This window comes from Pleurodeles waltl, chromosome 8 (genome assembly GCF_031143425.1).
Source record: "Pleurodeles waltl isolate 20211129_DDA chromosome 8, aPleWal1.hap1.20221129, whole genome shotgun sequence".
NCBI lineage: Eukaryota > Metazoa > Chordata > Amphibia > Caudata > Salamandridae > Pleurodeles > Pleurodeles waltl.
The window spans coordinates 1445357102-1445377271 of NC_090447.1; the positions used below are offsets into that span (position 1 = coordinate 1445357102).

General features: G+C 42.9%; 1 protein-coding gene across 1 annotated transcript in view; it reads left to right on the forward strand.

Moving 5' to 3' along the window:
* LOC138249250 (putative gastrointestinal growth factor xP4) overlaps window positions 1–19940 on the forward strand; it is a 53388-nt gene extending 33448 nt beyond the window's left edge. The window contains exons 3-6 of the mRNA XM_069203220.1: window positions 10510–10656; window positions 13557–13706; window positions 16886–17032; window positions 19532–19940. Of these exons, the coding sequence (XP_069059321.1) occupies window positions 10510–10656; window positions 13557–13706; window positions 16886–17032; window positions 19532–19545 (458 nt within the window). The 3' untranslated portion in view covers window positions 19546–19940. The remainder of the gene's footprint in view (window positions 1–10509; window positions 10657–13556; window positions 13707–16885; window positions 17033–19531) is intronic.
* Window positions 19941–20170: the final 230 nt, after the last annotated feature.

Sequence of the window (20170 nt, forward strand, 5' to 3'; positions counted from 1 at the left end):
TTTCTCCAGAAAGATGATCAATCTATGGTTGCAGCTCATTAGTACCAGTTTAACAGCCAAATATAGCAATAAGCAACAAAAAGGTGACCAGTGCAGCTTTGCAAAGGGCCTTCTACTGCACTGTAACACATCACTGCTTTTTAGTAACTTTTGAACCGTTTAAATTATGAACACATTTTTTTGTTAAACTCAGCAGATTATGCTGCAGATGATGGATTATGTGGCAAATGCGTAAAATTTATAACTGTGTGAAAATCGAAGCACCATGGGATAATTCCAGTGGCCCTGGTTATGATGGCTGAAATGCATTGGCTGCAACTTTAATGCACAGCATCCGAGGAGAACCATACTATATTTCATGGGTTGCTGACAGCGTGGCTTTTACAGCTGCATGGAACTGGAGGTTGCCAAATATCATTCATCATAACTAAAACATACCATTTACAACCATTAAGGATGAACTGCAAGGGCCAAGTAGGATGCTAATTCCATAGGAGGAAGTGGTCCCTTAATCTTCTTTCACACTGTTTTTCTAAAAAGGTTTTTATTTTAAACATTATGAAAATATACGCTTCTATTTTAGCACAAAACTGACTCCTGGTTAGTTTGTTGCTGTTGTTGACTTCAGTTTTTGGTCTTTCACTGCCAGGTAGCTACATATAAAATAATGAGCAGCTTAAATGAAAAACAAATAAAAAATGTTGATACTCAGTAGGAAATGCACTATAGTACATTATGAAACCACTATTAGGTAATGCACTGCAGAGATCTGTGTGTAACCAGAGGGCCACATAAATAACTCTTTGTTGGTGCAGTGGAGAATAGTGACTTGTGTATTTGTAGTGCCTTGAGGTCACAGCCTGTGACAGAATGCACTGTGAATATGTAATTCATTAATTTATATTTGCATTGCACACAGTATAAGACTGCTACAAAATGTGCAAAACATTTTACAATAAAACAGTGCTTTCAAAATATAGCTTTTAGTAATACCTAGACCATATGTAACACAATTTGTTTACAGAAATGTCTCTTTGACACCTCCTCAGGGGAGTAAGCGCTATGTAAATACAATTACATTTAAAAGCATGCATTTCACAGCTGAGTTGTTTACTCTTTTCACTACCACTTAAACAAGGAATCAATCTTTGTCATCACAAATGTTTCAGAGATTTGATCAATTTTAAGCCAATATAGGCTCCCAAGCACCCTTTACATTTGTAGATTACCCTTTACATTTGTAGATTCACTCGTAGCACATATTTGCATTTCTTTCAGGCTAGCAGGCCCCCTGGCAGGAACACTTGTTTAGATATCTGTCCTTCCCTTGGTTTCACTGAACAGGAGGCTCAATGAATGACAATTTAGCTAAAGCGTTTTATACTTTCGAAATTAACAGTTATCTTTTTCCAAAACAAAGATGTTTTGGATTCCGGGCAGAAGTGTGGCCGGGGAATGTGTGACTCCACGGCCCCCCCTGGGAGTTGCGTCCCACAGACTGAAGACCTCTGCACTACAGTGACAATGTAATGATGGCTGTTGGCCTACTGCAAATTTGACCTCTCAAAATAACCTGTTTTCATACACCTAAACCTTCTTTTTCAATAATCATGTCACCCATAAGTAGACCTTACTGCCAATAAGATGGGCGCATGATATTTAAAAGTAGGACATGTCAAAGTTTCAAGCTAAACATTTCCTTACAGTGAAAAGACCCACAAGCTATTTTCACTGTAGCAGGCTGGGATACATTAGGATACAGTATTACATTTAAAAATGTTATCTCCTGGTAAGACACAGCTACAAACTTAATTCTTGGACTTTTAAAATATTTATTACATGCTCAATCCCCTGTTGAAGTCAGATTTGTTCTAAATATTTTAGGACAAGTATTTTTAAAAAGATACCTTTTACCTGCTGAACGCCTTTGCAAGCCCATTTGCAACTGTCACCTGGCAACTGAATGTTCACTTGATGAGTTGAGAAAACTGCTGTCAGAGCAGGGCAAATACTTGGATATTTAGAGGTGTTTCTGTTTCTCTGGCAGGCTGACCATATGGGCTATGCCCAGTAACTTAATTAACTTCAAAGGGTCCTGCCTTGTCACAAGCAGGTGTAGCTAACACTACAGCATGCCCCCTTTTGTTGTCTACCCAGTCATTAGGCCGTCAGGCCCAGTAGTTGTGGAGCTGGTCCCAGAACTGGTTTTGACTGATTACAGAGGAGGGGTTGATTACTTCCCTGGTGTAGGAAAGTACCATCTTGCCTGGCATGTTACCCCCATTTTTCACTGTATATATGTTGTTTTAGTTGTATGTGTCACTGGGACCCTGCCAGCCAGGGCCCCAGTGCTCATAAGTGTGCCCTGAATGTGTTACCTGTGTTATGACTAACTGTCTCACTGAGGCTCTGCTATCCAGAACCTCAGTTGTTATGCTCTCTCATTTCTTTCCAAATTGTCACTAACAGGCTAGTGACCAATTTCACCAATTTACATTGGCACACTGGAACACCCTAATAATTCCCTAGTATATGGTACTGAGGTACCCAGGGGATTGGGGTTCCAGGAGATCCCTATGGGCTGCAGCATTTCTTTTGCCACCCATAGGGAGCTCTGACAATTCTTACACAGGCCTGCCACTGCAGCCTGAGTGAAATAACGTCCACGTTATTTCACAGCCATTTACCACTGCACTTAAGTAACTTATAAGTCACCTATATGTCTAACCTTTACCTGGTAAAGGTTAGGTGCAAAGTTACTTAGTGTGTGGGCACCCTGGCACTAGCCAAGGTGCCCCCACGTTGTTCAGGGCAAATTCCCCGGACTTTGTGAGTGCGGGGACACCATTACACGCGTGCACTACACATAGGTCACTACCTATGTGTAGCTTCACAATGGTAACTCCGAATATGGCCATGTAACATGTCTATGATCATGGAATTGCCCCATCTATGCCATCCTGTCATTGTTGGCACAATCCCATGATCCCACGGGTCTCTAGCACAGACCCGGGTACTGCCAAACTGCCTTTTCAAGGGTTTCACTGCAGCTGCTGCTGCTGCCAACCCCTCAGACAGGTTTCTGCCCTCCTGGGGTCCAGCCAGGCTTGGCCCAGGAAGGCAGAACAAAGGACTTCCTCAGAGAGAGGGTGTTACACCCTCTCCCTTTGGAAAAAGGTGTTAAGGCAGGGGAGGAGTAGCCTCCCCCAGCCTCTGGAAATGCTTTCATGGGCACAGATGGTGTCCATTTCTGCATAAGCCAGTCTACACCGGTTCAGGGACCCCTCAGCCCTGCTCTGGCGCGAAACTGGACAAAGGGAAGTGACCACTCCCCTGACCTGCACCTCCCCTGGGAGGTGCCCAGAGCTCCTCCAGTGTGCTCCAGACCTCTGCCATCTTGGAAACAGAGGTGCTGCTGGCACACTGGACTTCTCTGAGTGGCCAGGGCCAGCAGGTGATGTCAGAGACTCCTTCTGATAGGCTCCTTCAGGTGTTGCTAGCCTATCCTCTCTCCTAAGTAGCCAAACCCTCTTTTCTGGCTATTTAGGGTTTCTGCTTTGGGGAATTCCTTAGATAACGAATGCAAGAGCTCATCAGAGTTCCTCTGCATCTCTCTCTTCACCTTCTGCCAAGGAATCGACTGCTGACCGCGCTGGAAGCCTGCAAAACTGCAACAAAGTAGCAAAGACGACTACTGCGACACTGTAACGCTGATCCTGCCGCCTTCTCGACTGTTTTCCTGGTGGTGCATGCTGTGGGGGTAGTCTGCCTCCTCTCTGCACTAGAAGCTCCGAAGAAATCTCCTGTGGGTCGACGGAATCGTCCCCCTGCAACCGCAGGCACCAAAGAACTGCATCACCGTTCCTCTGGGTCTCCTCTCAGCACGACGAGCGAGGTCCCCTGAACTCAGCAACTCTGTCCAAGTGACTCCCACAGTCCAGTGACTCTTCAGTCCAAGTTTGGTGGAGGTAAGTCTTTGCCTCCCCACACCAGACTGCATTGCTGGGAACCGCGTGTTTTGCAGCTATTCCGGCTCCTGTGCACTTTTCCAGGATTTCCTTTGTGCACAGCCAAGCCTGGGTCCACAGCACTCTAACCTGCATTGCACGACCTCCTGAGTTGTCCTCCGGCGGCGTGGGACTCTCTTGTGCAACTTCGGGTGAGCACTGTTTCACTCCACTTTGTAGTGCCTGTTCTGGCACTTCTCTGGGTGCTGCTTGCTTTTGAGAGGGCTCCTTGTCTTGCTGGACGCCCCCTCCGTCCCCTCACGCAATTGGCGACATCCTGGTCCCTCCTGGGCCACCGCAGCATCCAAAAATCCTAACTGCAAGCTTTGCAGCTAGCAAGGCTTGTTTGCGGCCTTTCCACAGGAAAGCACTTCTGCACGACTCTCCACGGCGTGGGACATCCATCCTCCAAAGGGGAAGTTTTTAGCCCTTGTCGTTCTTGCAGAATCCTCAGCTTCTACTGTCCAGTAGCAGCTTCTTTGCACCCACAGCTGGCATTTCCTGGGCATCTGCCCACTCTCGACTTGATCATGACTTTTGGACTTGGTCCCCTTGTTCCACAGGTACCCTCGTCTGGAAATCCATTGTTGTTGCATTGCTAGTTTTGCTCTTTCCTGCAGAATTCCCCTATCACGACTTCTGTGCTCTTTGGGGAACTTTAGTGCACTTTGCACTCACTTTTCAGGGTCTTGGGGTGGGCTATTTTTCTAACCCTCACTGTTTTCTTACAGTCCCAGCGACCCTGTACAAGGTCACATAGGTTTGGGGTCCATTTGTGGTTCGCATTCCACTTTTGGAGTATATGGTTTGTGTTGCCCCTATCCCTATGTGTCCCCATTGCATCCTATTGTAACTATACATTGTTTGCACTGTTTTCTATTACTATACTGCATATTTTTGGTATTGTGTACATATATCTTGTGTATATTTGCTATCCTCATACTGAGGGTACTCACTGAGATACTTTGGCATATTGTCATAAAAATAAAGTCCCTTTATTTTTAGTATATCTGTGTATTGTGTTTTCTTATGATATTGTGCAAGTGACACTAGTGGTACTGTAGGAGCTTCACTCGTCTCCTAGTTCAGCCTAAGCTGCTCTGCTAAGCTACCATTATCTATCAGCCTAAGCTGCTAGACACCCTATACACTAATAAGGGATACCTGGGCCTGGTGCAAGGTGTCAGTACCCCTTGGTACTCACTACAAGCCAGTCCAGCCTCCTACACCTGGCCACACCCCAACAGTGTGCACAGGAGCTCTACACAGTAAAAGAAAGGTTCTGTCATGTTGGTTTTAGACAGCGAGGTGCAGTGTGAGATTTCTTTGCAATACAACCCAATATACACAAATTTCTCCCACTTTAATCTTTCGTGCCAAAAGTCAACGGCTTCACCAAGACATCGTCCAGTGGCTAGCCAACAACGTGGAACACTATTTGGCTACAGACTGCTGCCTTGCCCCGACGAGAATTTTTTACTTCCATTCCAGAGACATAGAACCGGATTTAGATATTGACAGACGAGTTACTCTGTCACAATCCCCTGAAATCTGAATTCTTCAAGATATAATGGGATTTAGATTTCAACTGAAGGGATATCTGTCACCGTTGTGACAGAGTAACACGTCCGCCAATATCTAAATCAGGCCCTAAGTCTGAAGAGAAAACTTTCCACCAGGATGAACCATGTCCCTGTATCCAATCCACATTCCATCATGATTTGCCTGAAACCATACTCTTGTCCTGGTCAAGAACAATCACATGTCCGTGGTGGGTCCTTAATTCCTTTTGACACTGTTTTGAATGTTAAACTTTAAAGATTCATATCACCTTTTATTTTGGTGTGGGGCAGGAGGATATGTCCCTGAGCACGAAGCCATGGTGGATTTACACTCAACCTAAGTGAGCTTCAAAGAGACAGCCTCAGGCTTGTGCGCCTCCTTCGTGACTTTGACAATGACATCAAGACTTGCCTGTCTTTTGTTGAAGCTAGCCAGTTTGGAGCCAAACACAGCAAAGGGAGAAGTTTAAACAAAGGGGGCATCCCCTAATCACAGGCAGGCACTGGGAATAAAAGAATAAAAGTGGCACTCACAGAACCTGAACTCAGAACTCTCCTGGACCTGTGGAAGATTCAGAAGAAGGGACTGCCCTGCTGCTTTTCGGCCTGCCTTGCAATCTGGAGAAGGAAGAATGGACCTTCTTGCTTTGATCTCAGGTTACCCAGAGTGATTCCAATTATTAGTTGACTGACCTCCTGTCTGAGCTACAGGCATTAACTGCCCGGCTGACCAGTACCAGGTGGACCTGCCTAAGCCCTGCTGTTGAACCCTGATTGAGTGAGTACTGATCCGTAAGGTGTAACCCCAGGTCCTAGACTCATTGCTGGCATCAGATAGCATGCCTGCCTGTCCAACTGAAGATTCCATGAGATCTGATGAAGAGAGTTGCAGAGTCCTGCAACGCTGTGCAGCTATGAACCGAAGGCTACACTGGAACCTACACCCAGCAGTGCAAAGCATTGCAAGGGTCATACCATGCAGATCACATCTGAAAGCTCCACCAGCTCCAATCCAGAGTGACACAAAACCCGGCAAAGCCATGGCAGACAGTTGAAACATTTATTGCAACAAACACAGAGTGACCCAAAACCTTGCAAAGCACTGCTGCACAGACTTTGCACCAAGGACATAAGGTACAACTCTCAGGGGGCCAATCTTATCCCTATGCCAGCCTTTACTCCTCACAGGTTGGCCTGAACTTGTGACTTTGTCCTGGTCCAGCATGAACAGATGCCCACAGATGGTGCTTTCTGCTTCTTTGTGCTCTTTCCACTTAAAACATTAAGGCCCAGATATAAAAGAAAATGACGGAGCAGGATGCTACGCCACATTTGGCAGCACTGCGCTCCGTCATTTTCAAAATGCAGGGATGCGCTGGATTTGAAAGAATACAGTGCACCCGTGTGTTGCCCCCTGCCCCGGCACTAAATTTGCTGCTGAGTGCCAATGCAGCCACACTTGCGCCATGGTGCAAGGATGATTGTGCTGCAGGGGAGATTGTTTTTGTGACACCTTCCTGCACATGAATAATCTTCAATGGCGATTTGCTCTTTCTATGTGTGCTGCAGAATGCAGAATGCAGCAGACATAGAAAGAGCAAAAAACGAGGAGAAATTAAAGCATTTCTCCTCGTTGTGCCATGCTAACGCCACCCCTGGTGTGGCATTAAGTTTTGGCGCTGCCTCAGGTTTATGAAAAGTCAGAAATCTGGGGCAGCGTCAAAATGCAATGGGTGTTGCTGTGGCATTCCCATAGCAACACCCATTGCACGCCTCTTCCACACAAAGTGGGTTTAAGTCACAAAAAGTGGCTTAACGCCACCTTGTAAATATGGAGCAGTGCATAGCGCCACCAGAGCGTCACTAAAAGTGATGCTTCAGTGGCGATAGGGCCTTTTAAATCTGGCCCTAAAATTCAATACAACCAGTTCTTGTGGTCTATTTTCAATTTATTGCTGATTTTGTGCTACATGAGTACTTTACACATTGCCTATAAGTTAGGCCTGACTGCTTTGTGCTAGGCAGCCAGTGGGTTAAGCACAGGTTAAGTGTTTTGTTCCAAGTAGTTCTTTATTGATTTTATATGTCAGGCACAGTTATATCCAGTATCTGTCAAACCTCAGAACAGTACCAATATCCGGCTCAGTGTCATATATATTATAAGCCACCCACCCCACATTTAGATAAACAGGCGCTTAAGAAGTGTTAAAACAGTACATTATCAGAATAACAGTAGTGAACATGCAATGGCAAAAGATTAACAGAAATCACATCTCAGTGTAATATAGTCACCTAACAAGTGGTCAAATAGTCAGTAGTACTATGGGTCAAATCCTGATGAAGGGTAGATGAAGAAAAGCATGGTGCCTGTGAGAGCCATTCAGCAGCGTCTAAAGGGAGCTATATTGGAGCAACAGTAACAATCTTAGCGAGAAGATAATTTGTGTCTGTGATGGTGATGGCATCTAGAACAGTGCTGAGTGAATGTGCACTGGCAGCAGTTGGTGCAGGAGGGGAAGGCTAGAAACCCAGTATGCACTCGACCGGTATACAGGGGAAGGAGGGAGAGGGGGAGCCCCAGGGAAAGGGGGCCAATGGGGCCTGGCTGCCCCCACATTTGTGTTGTTGAATGTGTGTGAGGGAGAAAATATAGGTGCACGGCCCCATGGAACCTACAGATTATAAGGAAAGACCTATGCATTGATGGTCAACACACTTGCCACCACCCGGAGCCCGGGGAGAACCTACTATTCCTCAGGGAGGCAGGTCATCCATTTTGGGCAGCCACCCAACCATGAATGTGTCCCACGCATCTAGTGAAGGTGCTCCTTCTTATTTCAATGGCAATGTGTTGCAGCACCCCTCAGGCATAAGGCTAACCCAACAAATCAAATGCCTTCTCAATGTCTAATAGAAGGCCCCACCAGCAGGCTACTCCGGCAATTGCTCTTCCATTAGGCATCTCGTGTATCTCATGGGAATCAAGTCATTCTGGTTCGGGTGTACCAGCCCGCTAATGTATGATAGAAAATGATTCACCAGGACTTTACAGTCCATTTCAAGGAGAAACAGCATGATAGGAGCGCACCTCCAGAGGTTTTGAGTTTGAGTAAAAAAAAGCTGTAGTAACGCGTTTTGGTTGTGTACAGGGCCGCGTGCACACAAACGACATCATTAAGGGCCAGATGTATGAAAAAGTTTTGCACTCGCAAACGGTGCGAATTGGTAAATTCAGCCGTTTGCGAGTGCAAAACAGTGGTCTGCAATGCATGAAAGGCATTCGCAGACCACAAATAAGAAATCGCTAAAATTGCGATTTCTTGCATTGAGACCTGGAAATTGCGAGTCGCAAATTCCAGGTCGCAAGGCAATGCTGCAAAAAATTGCAAATTGCAATTTTTCGCAGAATGGCATTTTGCACATGCAAAATACCATGGACTGCAACCAGGTGGTAACCTTGTGCAAAATGTAAAAATGCATTTAAAATGCATTTTTAAATTGAACATGTAAAGCACACATGCCCTTTTGGCATGTGTGCACCTTACATGTCCCCCAAAACATTTTTGGGGTGCAGCAGAGGGGGTGATAGGCCCCCAGCACCCTGGGGATTTGCATTTCCAACATTGCGATTTCTGGTTCAGAAATCGCAATTTTGGAAATGCACAGAATTCGCAGCTATGGGCCAACAGGCCCATAGCTGCGAATGGGGCGGGTATCGCAATTTGCGATTCGGTAATAGCATTTGCGATTTTTAAGAAATCGCTATTACCGAATCGCAAATGTGATACATAGCACTTTGCGAGTCGGTAATAGCGATTTCTTAAAAATCGCTATTACCGGATCACAAAGGGCCGTGATGATACATCTGGCCCCAAATTCCTTGTGTAAATATTTGCTCATGTGATGACGCACTCATGAACATAGAAAGCATACTACCTACAGCCCCAATTTCTGTAACCACTAAAGTGCACAATGCAATTGAAAATTCAGAAGAAAAACATATATAGAAATCATTTTGCAACATTACAAAATAAATAAAGAGTAACAATTCATACACGTATCACCACATCACCATTCATTTAACAGTAAAACGCAATGCAAGATCGGACAAACATATGTAAAATCATTAAGAACACTGGTAACGGTTTATATAGTATATATCAATTAAATTACCCCCAAGTGGGAATAGTTAAATCAAATTACTTAAAATTCAGTGACGCTGTCTCTTTTAATCCCTGTATCACAGCATTAATGAATATGCCTATCTTGCAAAGTTACAGAAGTCCATAAATCTAAGGGTATAGCATTAGAGATCCATATGTAAGTCTTCATCTGTATTTATTTTGTGACCACAGTACAGGGGAAAAAGGGATACATGTATATTCATTGCATTATGGAGATATTCTATAGATTTAATAGGCATCACAAATTTTCCAAATAGGCATTCAATACCATAAAAACAGAATTCTGTTCAGAGAACTTTGCATTTGATAAGAATTGTGTAATGTAATAAAGGATATGTGGAGAGAGGCATTCAAGGTGGTGTACGTGTTACAGAGAGGATGCTCAGAATCGTACTATAAACTCTAGAGATGGGGGGACTTCCTGAAAGAGTTATGAAGCTCAGGCTTGGCTAAGGATAGAAGTTGCCTATGTTAAACTATTCAGATGAAGAATCAGGAACATACTGAATTTTTTTAATACTGATGCAAAATGTTGTTGAATATGTTGCCTGCATTTTTAATTGCGCTGTAATTATGTGTGCCTACTGGAGTAATTGACTCAACTATTGATTAATTCATTTCTACAATTATGCCACCGCCAGAGACAGGAGACAGCCTAAAAAGGAGATAGAAAGTAGGGAATTAATCGATGTATAAATCTGTCTTAAAATTGAAACGTTACTTTCGATGCCCATTCTATTTGGTTTCCGCCTTCAGAGTTTCAGTGCAAGGCGCAGAACCCAAAAGCAAGATTCAACTGTGGCAACCCTGGTATCACCCCCACTGATTGCAAGAACAAAGGATGCTGCTTTGATTCTACTGTCCCTAATGTCAGCTGGTGCTTCCAGCCCACCCTGGAATCAGGTAATATTTCTACCGTAATTATGCATTATACCAATGGATATACATTGAGTATATATTGTGTATCTCTTTTCCTAAAATAGTTTTTCTATACCTCAAAATACAGCCTTGTGTATTCCTTGTTTCATTTCACCCAGGGTAGCTGCTGTAGACCATTCATACAACATTTTCAAAGAAGGTCTGATTGGCAGAATATTTTTCCTTTATTTGTTATGCAACACGTTTGGCAAGTTGGTGGCTAGCGCTGCTGCAAGACCCATTTCCATCACTGAGGGTTGGAGAGCTGTGTTTTTGCACGCAATTAAGTGGCTGTCAGAAAAGCCATAATTTAAGTTGTTTTCTAACCCCTTTGTGATCCTCTTATGATCAAGCGCGTTGTTCTAGAGCATGTCAACCATCATGCTTACCATGAATCTTTCTCTTGAACCTCCTCAGCCTGATCATACTGACTCAGCCTGACAACACATACCTGACAAAGGGGTAATGTGCTGTACTATTTGTCGGACAGATGTGTTCGGGCCCACAGTGTGGGCTGCGTGCTTGTTCTTTTGAGATAATGACAAAATCCTGCTGCTTTTTTTGAAGTTTTTATAGTTGCTGGATTTGTTATCTCTGAAGGCTGATGTTCAATGCTTGGATTGTAAATGGTACAGTTTAATAGTTTGTTCATGCTATAGTTTATTAGCTTGGTCATGTTCATAACTTCCTGCACTTACCAGGGAAGTTAGGGACATATTTATACTTGTTTTGCACTGAATTTGGATACTTTTTTTGGCGCAAATTCAGTGCAAAACTAACTTCATATTTATACTTATTATGGAGTTAAAGCCATTTTTGGAAGTGGAAACTTAATTTTCGTCAATGAGATGCAAAGTAGGCGTTCCCGTGCAAAAAATGACTCTATGGCCTTACGCCATATTTATCCCCCTGTGCCAAAATCACGCTCGGGGGTTAGAGGGGTCAAATAATGGTTCAAATCCTGCTACCACCATTATTTAACGCCTGGGTCAGGGCATGCGTTAGTGAACCTGTGGGCCTATTTACATGGTGGAATACCATGGAATAAGTCCACAGGTGCCCTTCCCAGGCCCCAAGGACACCCCCACCCACACCAGAGGGACAGAGGAGGATGAGGGACCCCATCCCAGATAAATATAGGTAAGTACAGGTAAGTATATATATATTTTTTTTTAAAGTGCAATTGGGGGCCCTGAAATGGGCTCCCCTACATGGCACTGGGTGCAATGGCCATGCCCAGGGGACCCTGGTCCCTTGTGCTGGCCATTGGGGTGGTGGGCATGACTCCTGTCCTTTTTAAGACAGAAGTCATGTGGTATGGATGGTTTTGTGTCCGAAAATGATGCTAGGCTGGTTAGAGTCTTTTATTTTTACTCTAACCTGCCTAGCGTCATTTTTTGGTGCAAAACAACCTTCTTCCATATTGCCAGCCCCACCCGGCTAACTTCATTTCTTTTTATGCCAGCCTACCCTTTGCAACTGCTTGCACCATTCCATAAATATGGTGCCCGGCTGGTGCTCAGAAATGGTGCAAGCCGGTGCTAAACTTTTTGGTGCAAAACTGCATTAGTGCAGTTTTGCACCAAAAAGTATAAATCAGGGCCTTAATGTCCAATGTGATCTGAACATACTGAGGTTCCTGGCTTCTGTCAAGCTTAGAATGAGGAAGTTGCTCAGCACATGTGATGAGGTGAAAATGAGAACAGTAGCCATGTTTATGCTGCTAAAGGCCAATAAAATAATTTTGGTGTTTGGTGCATTCCAAAATGAACAATTCCTCATCGGCAGAAAGACTAATGTCTTAAAAATATTTGTTCATGTTTGTGTGACTTACACATGCACGTAGGCGTTTTCACAAGTGCAAAACCATGATTGCTTCTCTCAAAAGGTGGTTTTGCACACAGCAAATAATTTTGCGTGAGTACATCTAGAAGCAGGATGGGGGCTGAGTGGGGAATGGGGAAGTTTGTGGGTGTTCACAAACTGACCTCTGATCCCTTTCACCTTGGAAAAGATCCAAGATTTAAACATATCAAGAGCAATATTAAATATGTGAAGTAATCTGCTTAGTGTTAGCATAAACCTTAACAATACAAACAAAAAAAACCATCAAAATCGTCATGATATATATATCTGATTGAGTTAATTGCTGTAGTGATGAAATCAGTGCACTCTGCTGCATATCCAACACTGTAGACAGCTTTAAATCCAACAGATTTCATATGTTTCACTAAACAAGAAGCCGGTAGGGAATCCTGTATGACTCATGACATTTTTAAGAATCTTTCCAGGATGCGCAGGGGCACAGAAAACTAGTAAACAATGGAGGAGGTGCCGGGAAAGTGCTTCTTCCACGGAAAAAAAAAATATTAAATATACATCTGCATATTTTCAGTTGAGAAAATGTTATTTACAATAATTTTCCAGGAACCATGCTTTAAGACTATGAATATTGAAGGTTTCCTGGCATGACCTGGAAATCAGTTCTGGATTCTAAAAAGTTGGAAACCCGCACTCATGCGAGGTCCAAAAACTGCAGGTACAATTTTTTAACAACCACAGCATGCTGGTCTGCGTGCATGTATTACAAAAACAATACCTATTGGTTTTGACAGTGCATGTTTTAGAGTAATGTTGTATGTTTTTAAAGATGATCAAGTAAGTTCATACACGTAATATTAAACTAGAAGCTATCCCCAATGAGCTATTCAGAGAAAAGCACACGTATTTTTACAAACTTAGGGATCAATCACCAGCCTGTTTGTGTTTAGGTTATGCAATGCAAATAGGGCTGCTCTCTCTTTCTTTGAAGAATACAAACCTGGAGTATTGAAGACTTATGGAAACCATTGAAAGAAATGACATAACTATTTTTCTTCCACCAGTGGAACTCATTTGCTCATCTGAGAACCCTAAAGAGAGAGTGAACTGTGGTCGTCCGGGAGTGTCTGCAAGCCAGTGCAAGGCTAATGGATGCTGCTTTGATTCCAGTGTTGCAGGCGTGAGCTGGTGCTTTAGAGGCCGCGTCAAGAGAGGTAATGTCTTGGTGGTGAATAACAGATGTTTCAAGTTACACTATTCTGTGGTACTCATTTTCTGCCCACCAAAGGATGAACTGCTGAGTGACCCTGCTGGAATTCAAACATATTACCATGATGCAAAACAAAGATCCCTGATTGTGAATTCACTAGTCAATTGGAAGCCACCAGACCCTGGTGGTAAAAGTCTCGACTTTTAAGCTCCCTTGCGTGGCCATTTTAAAGAACAGTAGTGGTCAAACCTGTAAGCAGTGTACTGGTGGACGTCGAACAAGTTTGTTCTCTGAGGTTCAGGACCACCCAGGACCACTCCGCATTCCGGAGACTCCTAAAAACCTGGCTTTTTGAGCAGCAGTAACCCACCCCCGCCTTTTTCCCCTAGCACCTTGAGACCCGCACAGGTGAGTAGCACGCTTTATAAGTGTTAATGATTTGATTTGATTTGATTGGTTATTTTCGGATTAGGCTGATCAAACAGCAATATGTGTTTAGAAGGTTTGGAAATTCTTATGATCCGAAGAGGCCAGGGGCCTGACTGGAAGCTCAATGATGATCACAAGTCGTTAAGAGGGCATTACACAAATAAGTAGTAAATTGACTACTTTTTGGTATTTACAAACATTCGCAGTAGTACGCCTAGGAATTTGCGACAGGTACAAGTTTCCAAGTGTACCACTGGCAATGGCATTTCTATGCACCGAAAACTATTTACTACACAAGCAAAATATGAAACCAAATTGTGAAAAGGCATATTTTCCCCAGTTATATACCTGGAAAACTACAATAGCCTTAGAACCCGCCGTAGCGGGCTCTACCGGCTATTAAAGGCCCACTCCCGAGTTAAATGCCCGAGCCGAAGGCGAGGGCATTTAACAAGGGAAAGAGCCTTTAATAGCCGGTAGAGCCCGCTATGGCGGGTTCTAAGGCTATTAGAACATTCTGCCACTCAGGGCAGAATGTTCTCTTAAAAAAAACTAATTGCTCATGGAGCCCGAGGGGATTAGAATCCCCTCAGGTTCCGTGAGGCTTTGTTCACAGCTGCTGCTGTGAACAAAGCCCATTGGAATGTTGGCGCTGCGGCTTTTACCGGCCAGTAAAAGCCCGCAGCACTCCATTGTTTTCAATGGAGCTGCCAACTTCCAATGTTCTAATAAGATTTTTGTATTCCAAAATGTGCAATCTGCGCAAATCATAAACGTACATGAACGTCATCCTTTCTTGGCAAATCAGGAGAATGGAGACAAGTTATGTTCAGAACTGTCACCACTAGTTTTTAATCTATTACACCTGTAAACGTATTTCCAGTATAAGTGATATAAGTTTTAGTGATGTTAAAAAAAGGCACGTGTTATCGTAAAGCAAAAAAAAAAAGGTTTTTTTTTGCTATGGTAAATAAGATCCAGAGGAAGTCGCACTTCGCAAACTTTCCTGCAGCATAATATCATTAAAACCAAATAAAAACTCTAATGTTCATTTTATTTTTATGTTCAAGTCAATTAAATCGGTTTACTTCAGTAAACACATTTCACAATGTTATTTATATTCAAACACGCCGTGCATTTCAACAAACAGTTAATAACAATTGCATTAAAAGTATAAAATTTTAGAAATATGAAAACACAAAAACGGGTCCATAAAATATAGATAATAAGTAATAAAATCCCCGGTAGTGAACATTTCATATGTGATTGCAAAAGTATTTCTTTTAAAACAAAACTTTTGAAAATGTTTTTTTGAAATTAAACCGTAGGGATCGGAGTCGTAGTTCCATGGAAAGATTATTCCGGAGTTTTGGAATCATATTTGACTGCCTTAAGGTCTTTTACTTTTGAATTATCTGAATTTTCTGCATGAAGGTAGCCTTACTTCATGAACGCCAGGCCATACAGAAGACCTCAACCTTCTCTTCATAAAAGCTCAGCAATCCAAAATATATAAATGTATATGCAGAGGAAACTTTGTGGAAACCAGCGTTGCGTCAAAATGGGTGCAATGGAAACCTGCTCCCTAGCTCCTAATGGCCATTCGACTACATCACAGAGCACATCATTCAATCATTTAGTCGTTGACTTTCTAAAATAGAACATTTAATAACCAGTGACTAAGGCACTGGTTATTAAATGTTCAAGGTATTTACCACGCTCAATAAATACCTCAGCAATAACTCACAGTGAGGTAATTACCTTTTGTGGTAAATACATCCTGTTCCAAATATTTCAACCTTTAAACAAGTCATAGCGTAGTGTTGACACTTAAAACATTGAATTCAATACCCATTGACTCTTTTGGGGTCTTCTTTATAAAACAATTCTGCAAGTTTAACCAGCCAGTATCTGTCAGAGGAAAAGCAGGCGGTGCAGTAATTATCACACAACTCAGAATTCTTATCCCTATGGAAACTCCTGTTTGCACTGCATTCAGAGTTCAAACCCTAGCTCTTAATCAGGGCCCAAGTGTGGGTTGCAAAAGATTTTCAAGACTGATATGTAGGAAACATTTGAGGTTTAGAAACCCTGTCCTGAGTTTGGGTCAGTAAAACTGGCAACAACTTCTCCAGGGTGGTGCAGTGAAATAGCATTTATTTCCATCCCCCAGGCTCTTTCCAGATTGTGTGATATTTTAGCTCCAACAAGGTTGAAATATTCTTATGGTTATAACTTGTCCCAGGAAGGGGCCTTGTCCCATGCACTCTGCAGCCTGCTGTTCCACACAGAACTCATGGAGATCCTTGAAGGTAAACATTGTCCAAAAAGACAGTTCGGCTTTGAGACAGTCTGAGTTGCCTTCCTGCAACCATTCAGGTGGACCTGAATCAAGATGCGCAACGTGATTGGTGTCAGACCCGCCTATCATATTGTGAATGCACCTTGCAGTCAATCACACTTGACTCACGAGCATTGTCTGAAGTCCTATTTGCTTTCCAGGACCGGAATTGTGGTCAATAAAAGTGGTGCAGTAGATGCCACATCCCACAAAAGCAGCGTGGCAACAACGTCACCAAAGAAAGATATAAAAAAGTATGAAACTACTTAATTCCACCTGTTTTTTCTTTCAGCAAAATATTTCACCCAGACTTGTTTCCGAAGGAGTTCAGTCAGGCGTCATCACTTTCTAACATGCTATTACTAATGAGAGGATTAATTAATCGGAGTATCTTCTTCCTCTCGTTTCTGCAGAGATTGTCCAATGTGGGCTTCAACCACAGGCGAGGACTAACTGCGGACCTCCTGGAATTAGTCATGCACAATGCTCTCAGAAAGGATGCTGTTTCGACTCGAGCAAACCGGAAACTATCTGGTGCTTCTATCCACACATAGAGAAAGGTACATGACCATCTATAAAGTGAAACACAGATTGCTTTGTGTGAATAATAGCACTTTAAAATGGCCCTGGGTGCTCGGGGCATGGTGGTGGAATGAATTCCCTGAACAAGGAGGTGGAATTAGGGTAAAAATGGGACAGCATGATTAGCTCGGATAGGTCAGGTTTTTGCTTTTCATTCTGAGACTTGTGTTCTTGATTTTATATTTGGAAAAATACAAAACTCACCTTGCAAAGAAAAACATCTGGACTTGATCAGCAACTCACACGCTGATCTGGGTAAATTAGACTGTTGATGGCCTTTTGCTCAAGGAGGTCCTGACTAGTTTTCTATTTAACTGTACTCAGGCTGTAAATATCTTTGACAAGGAGTATTTGAGGAAGAAGAATTGCACGGTATTCCCACCACCATCACGTTAGGTGTGCAGGTGCAGTCTCTATTGTACATAGAAATGGTCTGAACTTCTCCACAGCAGATGCAAAACACTTGAAACAGGCTGCCAGCACCCTAGGAGAGCCCATCTTCCAATCAGAAAGTCATTCTTCAAGTAAACAGTGTTCAGTTTTGTTTTAGTGTTATATAAAGCACAATGCCACTTTTCAACACCCTCTTCACACATGTGTAATGAAGGTGCGGAGACAAGAGGAAGGAGGCACATTTACCGTGCGATTCTCCATAACATTTGAGGAGAAAACCCAAATTCCCTTCTCCCCCTCTGTAAACATTTCTTTGTATCTTAGTCCTTCCTTTCGGTCATTGCTATGGGTCAAATGTGTGTTAAAACGCAATTTTTCAAAACATTCTCTGCAGGAGGTTGAAGCTCCCAAGTCAGGCAGTTCCATTAACATGTATTCAGAGCTGACCAATTGTACAGGCAGCATGTGCTTTAAAATCAGAAGTTGCCTACTACATTTACAGAATCTCCCATGTGGGGGATTCCCCAAACCCCTGGTGCAAAGTGGCATTTTAGCCATATTAGTTAGAACCACTGATACTGACAAAAGGTTAAAGTGCACAATTTCTCACATTTACTAATAATTTACAGGGAAAGTGTTTGTGAGCCATATCAGCTCTCACCATTGTTACTCCCCAACGAGCTTTAGAACAGTGTTTCTTACAATCTATAAAATAAATAGGAGAGTTGTTCTTCCCTGCTCTTCTTTTCCTGTCTTCCTGTGACCTGCTGATGGTGCTTGCAGTAAGTCACCCTCATGTTGCTCTTGAAAATATGAAGGAAAGAGGGTTCAAAGGCAGAAATAAACCTCCCTAACATCCGTAGACCTCTCAGCCTGTCTCAGCCCGCCATTCTCTTCAGCTCAATCCGAGTTCTGGCCACATTGCCCTTTTAGAGGAGACTCACCTCCCCAGAATGTTCTGTTTCCCTTCTTGGGTAGGCATGCTGGAAGGCCTGTGGCATCACCCAAAACGCAGATAACCTGTAACCATTTCCAGGGTAAATTAGCTGTTATATATTAAGCAACTTTTGAAAATGCATGAGCTCAAATGAAAAACGTGTTGAACAAATGTCCTTTTATTGCTTGGGTTCATGCCCCAGCTGTTTGCCCACCACCACAGCTGTTGAAAGTGGCAGGAGGAGACACAAGAAGCACAGACACTGCACCTTGCCACATTAATTAATTTCCCCTAACACATTTCAGAACGAAGCAGCTTTGTTTGCTTAAAATGTTAACGTCTCACTTTGTAGGGGGTCGTGGCTGGATGTGTGTGTGTGTCAGTTTGTGTAATACATACATATCAAAAGACAGATGTAAACAATTTAGCAAATGCACCCACACAATCACATATGTGCATACACTATTCACCTGTGGTCTAATGCGTGCCCCGTCCTAAAATTCACTTATAGAGACGCCCCCGTTAGGGAAAGAGAGCATTTCATGTGGCAAAACTGCCAAGCGCTACAAATAACGGGTCTTGCGCCTCCGCACGTGAGTGAGATCTAAACTATCTGCGAAAGTAGGAAAATAATGCAGAGGAATCTGTCGGAGTGGATTGGCTTTTGTGCGCTTCAAAACAACCGATCCCATTATGAGTGGGAGCCTTATGTGTGCATAGCTCATGTCTCTCTGTGTCAGTGTGCCTTGCTTGCCCTCTCGGTATCCAAACTCTACCATGTTCCTCTCTCCCTGTGTCTCCCTCTTCTTGCTTCCGAGTGTATTCTGTTCCGAGTCTCCCACTTCGCGTGTATCCCTGTTTACTGACCATCTATTTTGCTTTGCTTGACTATGCACGTCAGCTGTCTCTTAAGGCCTTGCAATTCTGTTCTTTTCTCGCGATGGTGTATTGCTCTGCACTACTTCCAGTGTCTCCCGATGTCTGTGCGTCCTGTTTCCTGGTGTGAGCGGATTCACTCTTCGCTGTGTGTGTATAGTAGTCCGAGCTCTATCTTCTCTTTGGAGAACAGAACATACACTTCTTGTTTCTGTTCCCCACGGTAGCTACAACTGTATATTTCACTCGTATGTTTTTTTTTTTCTTTCAGTTATCTCGATCTAATGAAAACTTCCTGGCAGGACGATGTAGTCGCTATTCCAGAATTCTCACTATCATCGCCATGTCATCACACTGCAGTTCTGATATGACAAAACCATAATCAAGAAAAGAGTGAACGAGTTCCACTGTCTGCGCTATTTCTTCCACTTGCTCTTATAGGCTGCCCTTTTGACATTGAGGTGCACTTGGTTTTGGAAATCTTTTGTTAATTTTCACACTATTTCACTGTTTCTCAGGCACTACAAGAAGACAACATTAAAGCAGTTAGAATTCCAATCACATATTTTTTTATCTTCTTTCTCCCCAACCGCCAGGAAGGGAGAACTCATATCCTACTTCATTGCAATACATGATACTACTTTATAAAACAGATAATTACAATAAAAAGGAAAAAAACAGCAAGTGTTTCTAATTATTTTATTTAATCTTGTTAAAAAGCTAAACAGTTGTTTTCATGAAACTATTAATAATAATAATAATAATAATAATAATAATAATATCAAGGCATATATATATATATCTTTATATGAATGTTTCATGCAACTTCACAGGAGGCAAGATAATATGGCTTTCGGTATCTGTGCACAGTAAGTAAGTATATTTATTGTAGGGTTAATTAAAACTTTTA